General features: G+C 37.0%; 1 protein-coding gene across 1 annotated transcript in view; it reads right to left on the minus strand.

Annotated features, from left to right (window-relative positions):
* Positions 1–145: 145 nt before the first annotated feature.
* LOC104154508 (probable global transcription activator SNF2L2) overlaps positions 146–18,273 on the minus strand; it is a gene marked incomplete at both ends in the record, with an annotated part of 31,619 nt that continues 13,491 nt past the window's right edge. Inside the window, 10 exons of the mRNA XM_009698561.1 lie at positions 146–309; positions 3,242–3,408; positions 5,472–5,518; positions 6,436–6,522; positions 8,974–9,081; positions 11,142–11,255; positions 11,550–11,792; positions 13,309–13,419; positions 13,970–14,036; positions 15,820–15,983. Coding sequence (XP_009696863.1) covers positions 146–309; positions 3,242–3,408; positions 5,472–5,518; positions 6,436–6,522; positions 8,974–9,081; positions 11,142–11,255; positions 11,550–11,792; positions 13,309–13,419; positions 13,970–14,036; positions 15,820–15,983 — 1,272 coding nt within the window. The remainder of the gene's footprint in view (positions 310–3,241; positions 3,409–5,471; positions 5,519–6,435; positions 6,523–8,973; positions 9,082–11,141; positions 11,256–11,549; positions 11,793–13,308; positions 13,420–13,969; positions 14,037–15,819; positions 15,984–18,273) is intronic.

An 18,273-nucleotide genomic window follows, 5' to 3' on the forward strand; every position in this document is an offset into this window, starting at 1 on the left:
CCGGCCCAGCCTTAAACGGTGACACTGGATCTATTCCTTTTACCCCAGGCTATGTCCCCAGTTTAAAGATGCAACTCAAAAAAGCATTATGAATTCTTTGCGCATTTCATGAAGATAAGTAAAATATGAAATATAAAAAAATAACCTGATGAGGATTCCAGTCACTGTCAAAGATTATAACAGTATCAGCAGCCTGGAGATTTAAGCCGAGCCCTCCAGCCCTTGTACTCAGCAAGAAGATAAAGTATTGTGACCCAGGTTCATTGAACTTCTTCAACAGAGCAGCTCGATCCTCCGATTTTGTTGTGCCTGAAAAGAAATTAAAAAAAAACCTCTATAACAAAGATGTGAACTAAAATAATATAAATACCATGTCAGTTGCTAAAGGTACAGGTGGAAGGGAAATTTTAACTTCTTTGCTCTTTGCCATCTCTGTCACATATACTTGTGTATAGTAACTTGAATTGAAATTTATGTGAATCGTATCCACTTTTGAAACGTCAAAAGACATACTTAACCAAGGTATTCAGGAGTCCACCTCTTGGGTGTGATAGGCAGTTGACCAAAACATTTGTGGCCAGTGTTCATTCTCTATTATGAAAAATGTGGCAGAGAAGAGAGCTCCAGTTTTGATTAACGCCTTCTGGCCACAACAGCATCTAAATATTTTTTAAAAGTTACTTATATAGACATTTATCAAAATGTTAGCTGGCCTTCGGAGTCATAATTAATATGAAAGGATTGAAAATTGTTAAAATGTCCTATTCTTGAGGGTGATGGTGTACAATGGCTGAGGAAAAGCAGGCAAGGAATTAAATCATGGTGAAAACTTAGACAAAAATCTAAGTAAAACCCATGCCTTGTGCACTCTGGCGACTGAATTTCATGTACTTCGACAACAGTCTATATGGATCATCTTAGCCTGGTCCGCTGTTTGCCTTACCTTTTTAACACTTCTGTCTGTAACTGAACGCCAAAGAAAGTCTGCTATTTTTATTCAGGTATCGATAGACGTACAGAAGATGAAGTTTTTCTATTACTGTGGCGGGCTAACCCCAGCTGCCTGCCAAACACCCACCATCCCCCCCTACCTCTCTCACTCCCTTTCCTTAACAGTACAGGGGGAGAAAATAAGATGGTAAAGCTCCTGGGCTAAGATAAAGGCAGGTTAATAAACGCAAAAGCTGTGCATGCAAGCAAAGCAAAAAGAGGAATTTATTTACTACTTCCCATCAGCAGGCAGACATCCAGCCACTTCCTGGAAAGCTGCACCTCAGCACCGGTAATGATTACTTGGGAAGACAAATGCTGTAATGAAGAATGTCCCTGCATCCTCTTCCTTTCCCTCAGCTTTTATTGCTGAGCACAATCCTTTGCTGAGTTTGGGTCAGTTGTCCTGGCTGGGTCCCAGCTCACTCTCAGCCTACTGGCCTTGGGGGTGGAGAGTTGGTTTGGAGAGAAAGCCTTGACATTGTGCAAGCTCTCCTCAGCAACAGCCAGAACACTGGAGTGTTATCGCTGGTGTGTTACCAACCCTACCTAGCCACAAATGCAAAGCACAGCACTATATGGGCTGCTAGGATGAAAGTTAAGTTCATCCTGGTCAGATGCAGTACAATCACACAACCAAACTGCTGGCCCACAGAAACCCATTCTCTTAAGAATGACTTGGGTAGAAAACACACTACATGAGAACACAGCTGGATAGAATCTACATATATATTACATTCCAGCATGGAAGGTATCTGTCAAAACCGGAAAAGAAGAAAAGAGGGTTCACCTCATTAATTTAATGAGTTACCTGCAACATCTTCAATAAAAGAAGACACTGTATTTACCATACTGCATATTGCCATAGACATTCTAGCATGAAAAAGAATTAATTTTAAAATACATGGTGTAAAGTAATTTAAAACATTTAAAATGTAATATAATTCATGTTTCTTGAATGGAAGCATTAAAACACCCACAGGCCAGAGGTGCAAGGAGGGTTTTGCTAGCGCGGGACTATGTTCTTCAGCCAATTTGGACAAAGATATCCTGTGGCACAGGGAGACAGTTCATTCGTGTCTCAGCTTCATTACCTCGTTTTACATTTGAGGATAACAGTGTTTCAAGTTTATGTTCATTAATATTTGTAAAGGATGAGGATGCTTCTCAGCATTACTTTTTCTTCCAAATAAAGCATGAGGCAGAGTCAACTTAAAATGCTGTAAAAAGAATATTCAGAAGGACCTTAAACTCTCACTTTATTCATGCTGTTCTTTATATTTTTCTTAAATCATTGCTTTTCTATTAAAAAAATTCTGATAAATGCTGCTAGCCCTATGGAATACTATAATATGTAAGATAACTAAAGTAAAAATAACCAATATTTAAGAAGGTCAGGATGAGCCAGAGATCATCACCATGGAAGAAAGCCAAAATGGAAATTTCTTTCCAACAGGTTTAAGCCTCAGATGGGATACACTATTTTTAGTTATTTTCCTTTCAATACTACTCCACTATGTTTCTAAACTATCTTTTCATTCAAGGATAATAAAACATACCTACAGACAAAGTAATTGAGGCTTCTGACCTTCCTGTGAAATTCAGGAAGAAAACTACAGGTACTACTTTACCTGCCATTGAAATTCAGCTATTCTGTGGAGAACAGGTACAAATTAATTAATTTCATTGGAATCTAGGCAAAACACTGGCATTATCATCTTTCATCATGAGAATATTTTCAGGCATCAGATAGTGACAACTGAATGAGACCTTGGATTTTAAACCTTGTTTCAAAAAGCCCCTAAACATCCAATCTCTGCATAATGTGCATTCCAGGAACAGACTTGAGTGTTCATCAAAACAATCCCTCAACCAAATGGTTTGTAGGTTAAAGAGATGAAAGAAAACAGTCAAAGAGCCAGGGACATGGAGAATTACTTAAGATCAACTCTACCAAGAGAAGCAAAAGTACATCTTGCTCAGTATCTTGTCTGTAAGAACAGGGAATATTCTAGTAAGCTTCAGCTTAAGGGTCTACTGCCGTAACTCCATGATAAATACCCTTCCAGACTCTTCCTTCATGGATTTGTCAAATAATTTTTTGAACCTGTTTACGCTTTTATATAGTCACATCACAGCTCTGGTGTACTAGGAAGACACCAGGAAGAGAACCCAGGTCTCCTATGCCCAAACTAATGAAGCATGCTACCTCCTAACTTATTATTTATCCTTTTTTTTTCATTTAGCTTACCATCAAGACGCAGGTAAAGGAAATTTCGAAAGGCAAAGTAGTCTTCCATAATGGTCATGAGTGATGTCATTTGACAGAAAAGAAGCACACGATGGTTAGTAGCTCGTAACTTTGGTAGAATACGATCAAGTAGCTCAAACTTCCCTGAGGCACGATAAAGTTCGGCTCTGTTGAAGAGAAAAAGCACAGTAAATGCCAGAATGAGCCCACATTTAGAGAAGTTTTCAGTCATTATCATGTCAGAGTATAATAGAGAGATTAATTTACTTAACGCAAACAAGACTAATAGCAGTTTTCTCTCTTTAAAATTGTTTATGTTGATTAAAATAAGAAAATAAACACCCACATGAATTCCTGTTTGGAAAGGATTTTTCTTCAATTGCAAAAACCTGTGTGGACTTTCAACCACAGAGAGTACCTTCCTTTATGAAACTCAATTCTGTTTCAATATTAATCAAAACAAACAATATTTTTCAGTGTTGTGGTTCAACTCCAACCAGCAACTAAGCATCACACAGCCCCTCGCTCACTCCTCCTCACTCCCAGTGGAAAGGGGAAGAGAGTCAAAAAAAAAAAAAAAAAAAAAAAAGTAAAACTTTTAGGTTGAGATAAGAACAGTTTAATAACTAAAGTAAAATATAATATAATACTAACAATAATATCAATAGAATAGAATAATAATAATAATTGTAATGACAAGGAATGTAACACACACAAAAAAAAAATCCAAGAAAAGACAAGTGATGCCCAATACAATTGCTTGCCACCCACTGACCAATGCCCCAGCAGCCATCCCCAAGCAGTGATCAGCCCCTCCCAGCCAACTCCCCCCAGTTTATATGCTGAACAGGATGTTCTGTGGTATGGAATATCCCTTTGGCTAGTTCGCGTCAGCTGCCCTGGCTGTGCTCCCTCCTAGCTTCTTGTACCCCTGCTTGCTGGCAGAGCACGGGAAACTGAAAACATCCTTAACTTCAGACAAGTGCTACTGAGCAACAACTAAAATACTAGTGTGTTATCAACATTATCCTCACACTAAATCCAAAACACACTGTACCAGCTACTAAGCAGAAAATGAACTCTATCCCAGCTGAAACCAGGACACTCAGCTAGATAAGCATTTTATCAGTTAAGACATTCACCTGCTAGTTTTGCTTTCAACCGGCATTTACTGCAGCTGTAAGTTGTATTCATCAGGCACATGATGGCCACAATTCCCTTTCCACTCAACTACTATGCACATTGAAGTGCAACATTCCAAACTGAACTCATCTACCGAGACAATGGGAGGAGTTTGACAGAGGGTATACTCTTTAGCCATATAACCTTAGTAGTCCTGACCAATGTTTTGTTGCTTTGATTAGCTGCTCTTATGCCTTCTATGCCATGAATTGCAAAAGAGACTCTTAGCACTGAAATTCAAGTCATAACTGAGAAAACAAATAAAAGTAAATAGTACGTCTAAATCAGCATCACAGTGATATGCTTTACAAAAATACCTTTCACATAACTTTGTTCTAATCTTAAGTCTGTATTCTCAAAATATGATTTATCATTAGCAACGGTATACTTAAGTCCACAAGATACATGGCCTTGTGATATGCATACACACATAATTGGCAAAAGACTGAATTGTTTAGGAGACAAGTAGTCTGGTATACTAATTAAGGATATAAATAGTCTGTATACTAGTTAAGGAAATAAAAAGAAATGTCATTAACACCTGAACAGGAAGGGGGTCAGATGGAAGATACACACCTTTCCTTTAGAAAGCATCCATTCCTAGACAGTTGCACAAAGTGCCAAGAACAAAATTTAAACCTATTTCATTTCAAATAATGGAAGAAATGCTACTTTAATTTGGAATAAAGATGGTAAAGAGGGGAAAGCAGAAGGCAAAAGTAACAAGAAAGAGAAGAAATCCCAACTGGTATCTCTGAAGAGTCATTCCAACGAATTGTGGATGGTATCTAAACTACTTCAAAGTAAGGGGAAAGGAAGACATCAGGTTACAATCTTCTCTGCCTGTCCTCCTGAAAGAGACAGGAGGGTCATAAAAAGTTCATATAACACTTCTAGTACCGTTATCTTTTGCTTTAGATATGTGCCCTGTGCCTCTTCTGCCTTTCTATAAACTGCTCGAGTTTGTTAGCATGTACCTTCCAGAAAAAGAATGATACATTAGTTCCAATACAGCATTATGAACGGGAGGAAAGACTGAAAGAGTTACCCGTTGATGACACCATTTGAGTAGCCTAAATGTTCAGCGAAGGACTCCTGCAGAGTTATAAGCAATAAACAAATTATTACAAACTGCACAGTAACCCAAAATTATGCATTCTTATATCAATTATATTAAATATATGAGCATTGGAGTTTGACTTCCATTACGTTCATACTCTTGGAATCCACCTTCTAGCAACAGTCTTCTGCTTCATGTTTTCCTGTACTACTATTATTTGAAATTCATGGTTTGCAGAAGTAACTTCTGTCAGCATACATTTACTAGATTACAAATACAGTAGAACCTAATTAATTTATACTAATTACTGGAAGATCCATTTGAAAATTACTCAATGTAATTAATCAGCATACAAAAGAACAAAAAGTGAAAGCTACAATGATAATACATCACAGTAGGTAATCAACTATTCATTCATAAATGTGGCTACATTCCAGATATTTATGACACTTTCTATCTTTTCAGATATATTACTATATTTATGTGCTTTGCGTCCTAATGGGAGATGCTATATAGACAGTACATTTTTGCTGAAAAAAGAAGGTGGATAGAATAGGAAAATTTTGGTTGATATTATAAAAGATAAGTAGACTGCTAGTTACAAAGATCCTATACTCAGCATTTTGAACTAGTGACTCTACATCACAAATTAGGTCTAAGTAGAGATTAAGTTGCTCTGGAACATCCTAAATTGAAAAAAAACCTTAATTTTTTAAAGACACTGTCTCCACAAGATTAAGTATTTTAAACCTAGACTTCAGATTACCAATAAAAAGTTGGTGGTTGGTCTATTTTTTCCTAAAAATAAGGGACCATAATGATCATGTTTTTTCAGCACAAATGATGTGGACAGAGATGTCGTCTCCCACACACATAAGCTTCAACAGCAGTTTTCTATTGTGTTATCCATCTGAACAAAAACAACTCTCAAAATCAAACCTGTCAGTCTTACCTCAATGTGTTGAAACATGTATGGGTGATTGCATATCTTTCTCAACTGCATGATCGTGTTCATAAGAGTTTTTGCCCCACCTTTTCCCTATGGGCACAAACAATGCAATTTAATTAATTAAATTTATCAATTAAATTAGTAAATTGATTAATTAATTAATAAATTGATAAATTAAATTAAATTATGACTCTAATTTCTCAGCTTATTAATGAGGCTTTTGAAAGATATTTTTAAATGCAGGCAAAAAAAAATACTTCTACCCCAAACCTGAACAGCACATCACTAATTAAAACAAACAAACAAACAAATAAAAAAACAAAACAACAAAAAACCCAGAAGTTACTGTGCATCGTCCTGCTGTATAAATTAATCTATCATAAGGATGCTCCATAACCAAAAAAGGAAGACCCAGAAGTAATCCACAAAGTGCATTATGTATCTACCTGCAGTAGTCACAGTGGAAAGCAGAGCATCTGCTGTCCTGCATACTACTGTTTATTATGAAACCATACAAATTCCATTGGATCTGAACCCTCTACCAGGAAACGATTCTAGCCAGATGCTTTCGAATTCTACAGTATCTCCTGCTGTCTGTTAACTGGATATATGGGTTTCTCTTTCCAGGCCAAGTAAAACATGGGGTCATCGGCTGCTAAAAAGCTACAGATAACTACATCTCATGAGTCACCTTAATATTTAACACAGTATATTCTCAAAACCTACTCTACAGTGAATCTTTTTTAGAACCAGGACAGACTTCAGACAACAGTCAGCTGTGCTAGACTAAACCGTATGGTTAAAAACTAACTGCAACTGGTGGAGACAAGTTAGAAAACATTGTACCACATTAACATTGCCAAACACATACCATATTAACATTGCCAAATATTTGTCACTTTTAGATGTCGCTTTGCTTCATTATAATTTTCTGAAAATCTGATCAGAGTGGCCACAATATTTCAAGCTTACTGTATGACTAATTCAGATTTATTTTTAAAATCTCAGCCAAAACAATTTAGTGATTTCAATAGTAAAACTAGGGAAAAGTACACTAATCGGTCATATTATATACTAGTAATGTTCTCTTTCCTGGAAAGTACAGTGAAATCATAACTTCCATCTAGAGCAGAGATTTTATGTTTGAAGGGGGTACTCAACACATCTAAAACTTGTTTTTGTTCTTGTCAAATTCCTCTCAGGTTTGCTCCAAAATACAGTTCGTATTTGTTCTAAGAGTAATTTCCTAGAGCTTTCGAGTTTAATGATCACCGAAGCCAAGTGTTCTCAACAACTCCCTCCTCTCTGCTGACAACAGGTAGCATGGACAAGATAGCCTGATGAAGCAGTTAAAGAAAAAAATGAATTAAAAGAGGGTAGCAAGAAAGGAAAAATTTTAGGCCCTTAGGGAGAGGGGAAGAAGAGGGAGGTGTTCAGAAGACAGCAACGGCAATTCAAACTGGTTAAGCAAAAAGCTAGGTGGAGAAGCAAGTAGGAGAAAATTGACAGAAGATTCTGAGCTGGAGAAAGAGAGGAAAGAGACCAGAAAGGGAAGGAAGTAGAAGACTGTGATACAAAATTAAATTTGTAGGACAAAAGTAAAGACATCAAACTACAAAATTACATTAAAAATACAACAGAGGAACATAAATTAATGTTTACAAAGTGCTCAAACTCTCAAGAAGAGTATCAATATCCAATAATAAGAACCAGCTTTGTCTGGAGTTTGAATAAGCACCAGCAAAAAAAACAATCTGACTGCACAGAATAAGGAGGGTAAAATGAGATGCTGAATGAAAACATGACCCATTGTGCCAATGCAACCTGCAAAAGGATGGTGGAAAGACAGTATATGATTGTACTGCATCAGTAATATACACATAACAGGGTGTAAACACAAACTGTTACATATCAACTATTCTGCAGTTCCTATTTCAAGGTATTTCACATTTAATATAATGTGAAAAGTGTATACACAAATAAGCTGATGAATGGCAACTTGTTTATCCTATATTAACTGGATCAAGTCCCATGATAGCATAATCGACATTTACTAATATGTAATCTAAATCTGACTATATGACCTTGAATCCTACTGTTCTCTTAAAGAACTTTGTCATTAACAGATCTTCTAAGGATGAATGCAAGCATACAGCCCTAGCTGGTCAAAACAAGATTTATACTTAACCAATAGTTCTGGAAGACAAGATGAGTAACATTCCGTAGTCAGTGCTGCCACAACCACAATTACTCAGGTGCATTATTGGATTAAATTTGGCCAAGGGAAATGCTGGTTTTTGTCAAACACTTCCTGTTTGCAGAAGGGCATTGTAACTACACTGAATAGTATCTCTTCCTTGTGAATAGGGAGCACAAGCTGCAGTCTTGTAAAACAAAAGCATGTCTGATATAGATTTTTTTTCCCATGACAGATACCTGCAGTAAGAGCCTACACACTCTTTTTAGAAAACAGAAATCATATTGTTAACATGTTTATTCCTAATGCATCGTTTCCTATGTGTTTTAGTCTTTCTTTTATACCTTCTTGTCTTTTTCAGAACCATCTGTGAGAAGGATCCCCTTGGCTTGCATGTGACGGTACAGGATCTTCTGAAGAGCTGACATATCACATTTGATCACATATTCCACCTAGTATGAAAAAAAAACAAAAACCCACCATAAACACACTGACATAACAATGTTAGTAGGATCTAAGTGCAGGTTCTTGCCATCCTAAAACACAAACAAAAAAACCAGTAATCTTTTATCTGCACGCTAACATTACATATGATTTCAGTGAGCAGCAATCCAACTGCAAACACAACGAGCATCTCAAATGATTATCTGTGAGAGTCACAACTACTATGAGACAACCGTATCCCAAGAACGTAACTGCAGAATTGCCAAACATATTTTTTCTCATTCTATAATTTTAACAATTGAAAAAAATAATTAAAAATTAATTTTGTTGTATGTTTAACATGTAATTTAAAAAATATTTTATGTTTAATAACTTGTGGACTTTATTACATCTTTAAAGCATTATAAAAGTATCATAATTGTATACCTAAACCCTGTTTAATTAGCATCATGCTTACCTAATTTGGCATAGAAATATTCCATTTTCTCAACATCAACTAAAAACACAGGGAATTAATCAAGTACTATATGATCCCCACATTCCGTTCCACTTCTTGTTCAGCTTTGTAAAACTATATTTATTAAAGCAGTTTTTGACTGCACACTGTCTTTAAATCCAGTAATACAAAGACTTCATACCCCAATTTAACGTATTTTTTTCTGTTACCCAATTTCCAGATTACAGTGACTATGTTTTTAATAACTTATGTAAAATAAAAACAATCACATAATAAAGCCACAGTAGCAGTTAGAAATCTTTCAAGTGGTGACTGAAAGAAAAAGCACAAGCTTCCTAATGTTTAATAAATAAATGGAATAAAAATTATCAGGTTATTTTCTTCTCAGAAAGACAGGAGGATGAACTCATTAAAGAGAAGTGACTATTACTTCAATGTCTTCTTTACCAAGATTTGTAAGATAAAATGGAACTGATCAACAGGCTTCAGTCCCCACAGCTGGACTAACTGCTTTTTTTGTAAACAAGATAATGGAAACACAAAGAAACATCCTCTGAGTACTAGTGTGCATGCAACTTCCAAATCCTCCTCCTCCAATGCCTGTTAATGGATCTGTCAAATACAGTGGCTCTAACTGGCAGAAATTTGAATAGAAATAAAGACTTCAGTAATCTTTTGAATGGATGTTTCATTGTTAAATAAATGCTTCTGAGGATACTGAGAATCGGACATTAGAAGGAAAAGACAGTCACAACAGTAAGTGTTCACAACATTATAAAGATGAGAAAGAAATTTTTAAAAAGCCTTTCCTTTGAGTACTGTCACTAAGCATCTATTCAGAGCTCTTCGTTCATTCAGCCAGTGATAGTCAGCTCCTAATACAACTTACAAAAAATTAATTTTGGTATGGTTTTAACCCACTTGAACTTAGCACCAAATCTTCCCTAGCACAACTTCAAATTTACTTCTTTATTTAGATGCTGTTATTATTCTGGGAAGGGGGAATGGGAAAAGTGATGCAGGATTGCAGAGGCGGGCAGGGTGGGGCAAGATGAGTTGCTCAGAGATAAAAACAATGACCTTTCAAATCAGAAGGGAATGTTATGTTCTGAATCAAAAAGCCACTAGTTAAAAAAAATTTGTGCAATTTCAACAAGACACTTCACATAACTCCCGCAATATTAATGCAGGACTAAATTCTGCTAGCTTTATAAAGTCCAGTAGTCCTTTAGGAATTTCAGTAAACTAGCTATGGGAGGAAAGGTTCTACCTGGTGCAGGGAGGATGAGACAAGACAGAATCTAATCCTCAATGTATGGTTGACTCACAACTTGAAATCAGGTGTTACGGAAATAAGTTGCATGTCTCATATGGATGACTACAAACAGAATTAAAGCTGTAAGACTGGTCAGGAACTCTGAGAATGCAGAAACTTCAGGTATTCAGGCTTCCTCAGTGGTCAACTTTCTTTGCAGAGTTATAAACAAACAAACCACAGCAATAACAGATGCTAAAGAAGTCCTCTCCTGTAAAATAAATCTGAAAAAGGAATATTACATAAGGCCTTTAAAAAAGTATTAAACCCCTTCCACAACTCCTCTCATTGCAAACCTTTTCTGGCAGTTGAGACTCAACCTCTTTCTTCAATCTTCTCAGCAAGAAGGGTCGGAGCACTTTATGGAGACGACGGATGATCAGAATAGTTTCTTCTTCATTTAAGTCCACCTATAGAAGTTTATAAAAGTCATTACAAGGCAACTCAGTATATTAGGTAATTTCTTTTCTCACATGAAATGTTAAGTATGTGCAATAATTACTTGCATGTTACAACCAAACTGACTCCAAGTCAAAAAAGACAACGATACTACAATTTTCTGGCATTATAAAAAGGTGCCTTTTAGTTATGTTAATTCCCTAAGTACCAGGGAGAGTTCAAATACTAATCCTTCCGTATAAGCTCCTTCCTGTTTCCATCAAAGTGGTTTGTTTCTGATGTTTTAAAAAAAACTGCCACAGTACCCTTTCTCCAGTCATGGCAAATGGAGCATTGAACCACTGTTCAAAGGTGCTACAGCTCTTGAAAATCGTTGGGAGGAGGAAATTGAGAAGAGCCCAAAGTTCAGGTAATTTGTTCTGCAATGGAGTCCCAGTCAGCAGTATTCGCCTAGGGGCCACATAGTGAGTATTCAAGACCTGAGTCAGCTTGCAGTGATGGTTCTTCATTCGATGGCCTTCATCTACTATCATGTATTTCCATCGAATCTGCAAGAAAAAGAAGAAAAGTTGGCAGTTAAGGCAGGTCAGACTTAGTCAAATTCCTCCCAAGAGTTGTAGAACAAAAATATTTCAAGCCTGAGACATCAGTCATTCTCATTTATCAGAAAAGCCAAACCAAGCATCATCGAAGCCCTTGTATGCAGCAAAACCAGAAACAAACAGTAGGTATGCTGATTCTGATGCTGAATTCTGACTAGGAATTGCAACAATAAACAGCAGATTCCTCTCATTTTTGGCAAAGAGATTAGGGTGACTGGTTCTTCAAGGCTAGAATATGGTTCACAGGGGAAGAAAGAGACCATATAAACTCCAAATAAACCTGTCTGCAACCAGAACCTTGACAGGAAACAAAAGCCTTTTCAGACAAAATAACTATGCTTACACACAACAGCAACCCTGAACTCTGTTTCGTTTCTGCTAATCCTATGTTTTCACTCAAGAACAAAGCAGCATAATTATGATCATCTCATCTCAGTTACTGCATCTTCAAATAAAGTTTTTGTTTCTTAATGTGAAAACTTAAACACAGTTGTAGCAGACGTTGAAAGACAGTTGCTCAAGCTCTCTGTTACCACCTGGGCTGCAACATGGGCAGGCAACACACGTGCCACACTGACCATATGACTGGGAAGGCCTTGATTTGTACTTTCATAGGTGCTAACTAATTCCATTTTCCAGGACAGGTTGAATGGCATAGTGTTGTCCTTCCTATCTTTTAGCAAGTGTAGGCAAAAACTAGAGGGGAAGGAAAACTCTGCAGTCTCAAACTGTTCTCAAGTGTTCAGAATTACGCTAAGAAAATGCAGTGCCTTTGTATCAGAGAGGAAAAAGGAGTAATCTAAACATGGAGTATGTAACAGAATGAAATAGTGAAAATGAACAACAAAGGGACACTAGGCCTCTATTGTTTCTCCATACGGCAAAATACCTCCTTAGTCTGCTTTGTGTGTACATGAAATAGTCTTACAGTACAGCAGCTTTCAAATTAATTCACTACATTTGAGGCACACACCTGTTGACAGTTAGTGAGCTTTTAACAACTGGGTCATGTGTAGTAAACCAAATTCATGATACAGGTAATGATTTAGTCATTTGGGGAAAAGTGACCACATAGCTGGAAATGCTCTAATATAAGTGAGCTTCAGGTCAGAAACAATGGGAAAAAATTAAAGTCAGGATTGTAGATTAGGTTAAATGCCATTAAGCAGAGGGGAGAAAAGTCATGTTTTTCCACGAACAGGCAAGTATATAGTACTGACAGAACTGCACAAAGCTATTAGTCTCCTGGCCACATTCAGGGAGTTTACAGGGAGAAGAGCTGCAATTCAGAAATTCAATCATAAAAAGAGGAATAGAAAAGTAAATGAAAGGTTTGACGTTTATTGAAGGACACAACAACAACTCAGGACTTCCCTATAAAACAATATAATGTGGTTTGTGCTATGCACCATTTGAAGGTGTCTCGAAGGTCTTGCTGTTAAGAGATGACAGCCATTCTTACCTTAGCAAGAATATGTTTGTCTTTTATTATATACTCATAAGTAGTTAAAAGAACATTAAATTTTCCACTCCGAAGCTGAGGAACAAGTGAGCGGCGCATTGCAGGTGTACCCTAAAAGAGAAAGAGAGGTGAGTAGCTACTCTTCCTTCTGATAGAGAAAAGAGATAGTTTTTATGAATTAGCAGACACAGAGCAACAACATGAACTTGCAGTCCTACAGTACTGCAAACAGTATACTGATGCATTCTAGACTTCTTCAGAGTGCTTTCTCTAAACAGCTGCTAGACCATAAAGCTCTGTTTATGGGGCACTGGAAACACGTAGCTAGTGGTCTAGTCTCCTCACAAATTGCGTGGCCATAGCACTACTACAGTAGCCGAACAGCAAAGTATTCAGTTATGTATAAAATGTGAAGTCGTTATCATTTGTATTACTCTCATCAGAAGCCTTGCAATGTGATAATTAACAATTTTATTCTGCATTTCACTATGTGAATAACTACAGATTACAGTTTTCTTAGTATGACTAACTCTCACTGCTTAGTACCTAATAATACAAGACAAAACTTCATGAGCAAAGTTTAGAAATGCATGCAGGTGCAGAGGAAAAACTGTCTCTACTGTCATCCCTTCAATATAACCATATAAAAAGCAAATCAAACCTTGTAAGATATCTTCACCACAGAAGGAGCCCATTTGTCAAATTCATATGTCCAATTGGATAAAGTCCTATCAAAGAGATTATAAAGGAAAAGTAATATATTTCATAATTTGCAGGTCAAACTTTACAATTGCTTCCAAGTGGTTGGCAACTCTCCAACACATTTCATGTAATCAACCCCCATAACTAATCATATTTAAAAAACCTTCACTTTCTATACTGTAATACAATACAAGCATCTCTGAGAGCAGAGTCAACAGAAAAAAGTGTGAAACGCTCTTTCCGCTCATATTCAGGGGCCTCTTTGAAACTAATTCAGAGTAGCATTTTATGTGCATCTTTGTATTTTAGAGCATATTAAGGATAAGAAATATAACCTTGAACAAAAAATAGATTTGTAAGGTCTTTTATACTATTTATCATCCAAAATTTGATGCTACAACTTTTCAAATACAGCCTCATGAAGTTGGTAATAGAGTGCATCTGTGTTTTACTTGCGTAGAACTACTCCTAGTACCACCCAGTGCCACTATGCAAGTCCACTTCAGCACTGTGTTTCTGCTGTTTGATCACAACAAACAGGTTTTTATGGCTAAGCTGGTTGCTATCATGATACAGTAGCAAAAAATAAGCCTGAGGTTTTTTGGTTGCTTCCTTGTTTTTTTTTTTACCCCTACTGGACCTGTGATGTCAGCTAGTTATTAAGAAAAGGTTAGGAAAGGCAGCTTTTAAAATGTTTGCAGGAAAGAAATTTCAGCTTCTGTCTTTTAGAATCATAACAAAAATCATTACAGAGTATCTAAAAGAAATCTGATTTTTTTTTTTACTGGGCCCATGAGAAATCTGACATTAATAACACTCTCCCTTTATTTTTAACTTTGTTTTACTTTATAGATCTTCTCCCAGCCACTTCTTTTCACATTAGAGCTCATCAACTGTATTCATACAATTAGGCACAGCTGTGGTATTTATGTTAATCAATTAGTTACTACGGCAGCACAACCAGAAGACAGGATACCTCGAAAGAAATCAAAAGAGATGGTCACACGTAAAATTTATCCCAATACTACAACACATTTGCACAATCACCACAGTTGCTGGACAAATTATCTAATGAAAAGGCCAGTGAACTTCTGCACATCAACAAAGTCACTTACACACAGAAATAATCAAACAACCCCTCAGTACCCTACATCAGTTTTATAATGCCTGACAGTTTTTATTTAAAATGCAGCACTTCACTAAACCCCACATCTCACTTTTGCAGAAAGGAAAATGCATTAAAAGGAATATCTAAAACAAGCAGCATCTTGGAAAGCTATGGAAAAGCAAAAGGGAGAAGCACAATAAACAATCATAATCTGGACACCTGACCACAGTGGGAATATCACTCATCAAGACTACATCCATGGCTAGTTATACAGTACTTAAAAGATCATCCATTAAAGCATGATTACTTGGTAGCAGATGTGGTAGCAGTTGTTCAAACAATTAAGCAACAGATTTTTAATATCACAGTTAAAAGTTGAATGGGGAACTGCAGGCATGTAATATGAAAGAAATACCATCCCCCTCTTGTGGCTGAAGAGTGAATTACAGTAAATTCACTAAGTTTGCCAAAGAGTGGGCCATGAAAATAATGGCATCAAGTGCTTTATCAGCCTTCTGGTCACCCTTCCAACGTCAGACAATTACCTGGGAAGAAATTATCAAAGAAAATACTAAATACATGCTCACTGTAAACCCACCGTGCACCTTATCTTGTCATTACAGGGAAAACAAGTGTGTGTTCTAATTAAACCAATCTGGAATGCTTAGAAAGGTAATAGTAGAAGGAGAGCCTTTACTTACGAAAGGGGAACAATGATAAGATAGGGTCCATTGAGTCTTTTGTGCTCCATCAGGTAAGTGATGAGTGCAATAGTCTGTATTGTCTTTCCTAGTCCCATTTCATCAGCTAAAATTCCATTCAGATTGTTATTATAGAGTGAAACCATCCACTCCAGTCCCTGGAGCTGAAATGAAGAATAATAGTTTCAGTTATTTAAATCCCACACAAATAATTAACACCACTAGTACAGAACCAAGGTTCTGATGTCCCTTCCTACTTAGATGTTGGATTTCCTTTAATAATACCATATGCACAGGAATCCCTGACTATCTTAACACCTTCCTCCCCCCAAAAAAAACCAAACCAAGGTAAATTTCTGGTAACAGCTATATGCAAGTCACCACTCCTGTTTAGCAGAGCCCATAATATGAAGTCAGATTTCATAGATGGAGATTTTTTTGTACTGCACACAAAACAAGGGAGGCACTCACATGTAAGGTTGCTAATACTTCACATTACAGGAGCTTGTTCGTCAATTTCTGTACTGTCAAAGGTTAAACTTTGTGTGTGTTTCATGTCATTTGCCTGTGTCAATTAAAATATTTCAAAACCAAACCCATCAAGTCTGCACAAAACATGTAAGCCTCACACTTGCCAATGCAAGCATTTAGTGTTTGCTGTCTATATCTCCACATCTCAAAGCAGGCCTCCTTTGTCCAATTATGCCCTGTGTAAAAAATCGCAGAGCCGGAAGGAAGCCAGAGTATGGTAGCTAAGAAATGTCTAGATAACAATTTCACACTCCAAGGAGTACTGCTAGAAAGCACTGACTCAGATTATTCCCTTGTCACACAGACTTCCATATATGTGTGTATCACATTACTTATCCAAGTGCAAAGCAAGTTTTTGCTTCTAAGTTCCAGACTTTTAGTGTGTCTCATGCATGGAGAGAGATGTAAATTAAGAGGTCAGAGACAGTTCAGAGAGAAAATACTACATGCTTGAAGTAAACTTCTGCTGTGCCTGCGACAGAGTATCCAAAATAATGTTGCCAATTTACTGGCTTTATGTACATGCTGATTGATTTATATTTAGGTACTAAATACTCAGGCCACCAAGAACTGACCAGGATTTGCTCTGCCAGTGTATGTCCCACTTACAAAGCAGCTTCGGAATTCAGAATAGGAAAACTGTCTTTTCTACATCATTGAACTTTCTCCACTGATGAAAATCTGACTGAACTTGACAGCAAGAAACATGGAAAAGCAGAAAAAAAGTTGAGAAGTAAAAAGCATGTAAAATCTAGAGGACAGGGAAATACAGGGAGTGGAGAGTTGCAGAACAGTCTCCTTCAGAATATTTTTGCTAGAATCAAAGCCAAGCCTCAAGGGTCCTGACATAAAGCTCCTTAAACAAGTGTGCCTCCTAACTCTGGTGCAATTACTATATAGAATAGACACCATAAAGAACAAATCTACTTATTCAATTGCTGGATATCACATTGAGCAGCTAAACAACCTGCTCGAACTGGAAATCCCTGTGTCTGTGTAACTTCGTAGACTGAACTATTTTGCTTTGTGGCATACAGGGAAATTGCATTGCAAAACACAGATCTGCATAATTTAAGGATATTTCTATGTTCCATAAGTAATTACAGTTCAGGAAGTAAAGGAATTACCACAATCTTAATTTCCCATCCATGAGCGCTTTAAGCCAGTATGGCCATCAAATTAGTATTGTTATACACTATTCATTTAGTACATCAGGCAAACCTTCCCAGACAATGAATCGGGATTATACAGTAAAGAAGGCTGCTGACTGCATTTGTCAGCTCCCTGCTTCATCAGGTGCACAAGCTGGACAACACATTGACAATAGGCAGCAAAAATAAAGAGAGCGTCATAGCTGAGAAAGTGACATATTTCTCTGCACGGCTGGATTCTATCTTGTCTTAGTCACAGTTTTCCTCAATGGTGCCAGAAAAGTTATTTAACTTATCATGTTCAAAATCAATCCCTGAATGACACGTTCCTCTTTTTTTGAGAACTCACAGTGAGACACCTAGAAGTGCTAAGGATTCACAAGAGAATTCAAATTCAGATGGAGTTTTGCTATGAACAAGTAGGATCACGGGATTATTCAATTTGGAAGAGACCTCAGGCAGTCTCTAGGCCATTCCCCTGCCCAAAGCAGGTCCAGCCTTGCAGCCAGGTTGCTCAAGGCTTTATATGGTCAGCAATTGAAAACCTCTTAGGTAAAACTGCTCTAAGCCGCTGCCCCACAGTGCTGGTGTCCTCTTCTGTACACCCAGTCTGAACCCTCATGTTTCAGCTTTTGTTCATTGTCTCTTGATTTGATACCATATCCCACAGTGAGGAGCCCAATATAAAATATTAAAATGTTTTGAAGAAAGAAATCAGCTTAACTCTTGAATTTTAGATTATTTAAACAAGGTACTGTAATAAATGGCTGAG

This window comes from Cariama cristata, unplaced genomic scaffold (assembly GCF_000690535.1).
Source record: "Cariama cristata isolate BGI_N322 unplaced genomic scaffold, ASM69053v1 scaffold8994, whole genome shotgun sequence".
In the NCBI taxonomy this organism is placed as follows: domain Eukaryota; kingdom Metazoa; phylum Chordata; class Aves; order Cariamiformes; family Cariamidae; genus Cariama; species Cariama cristata.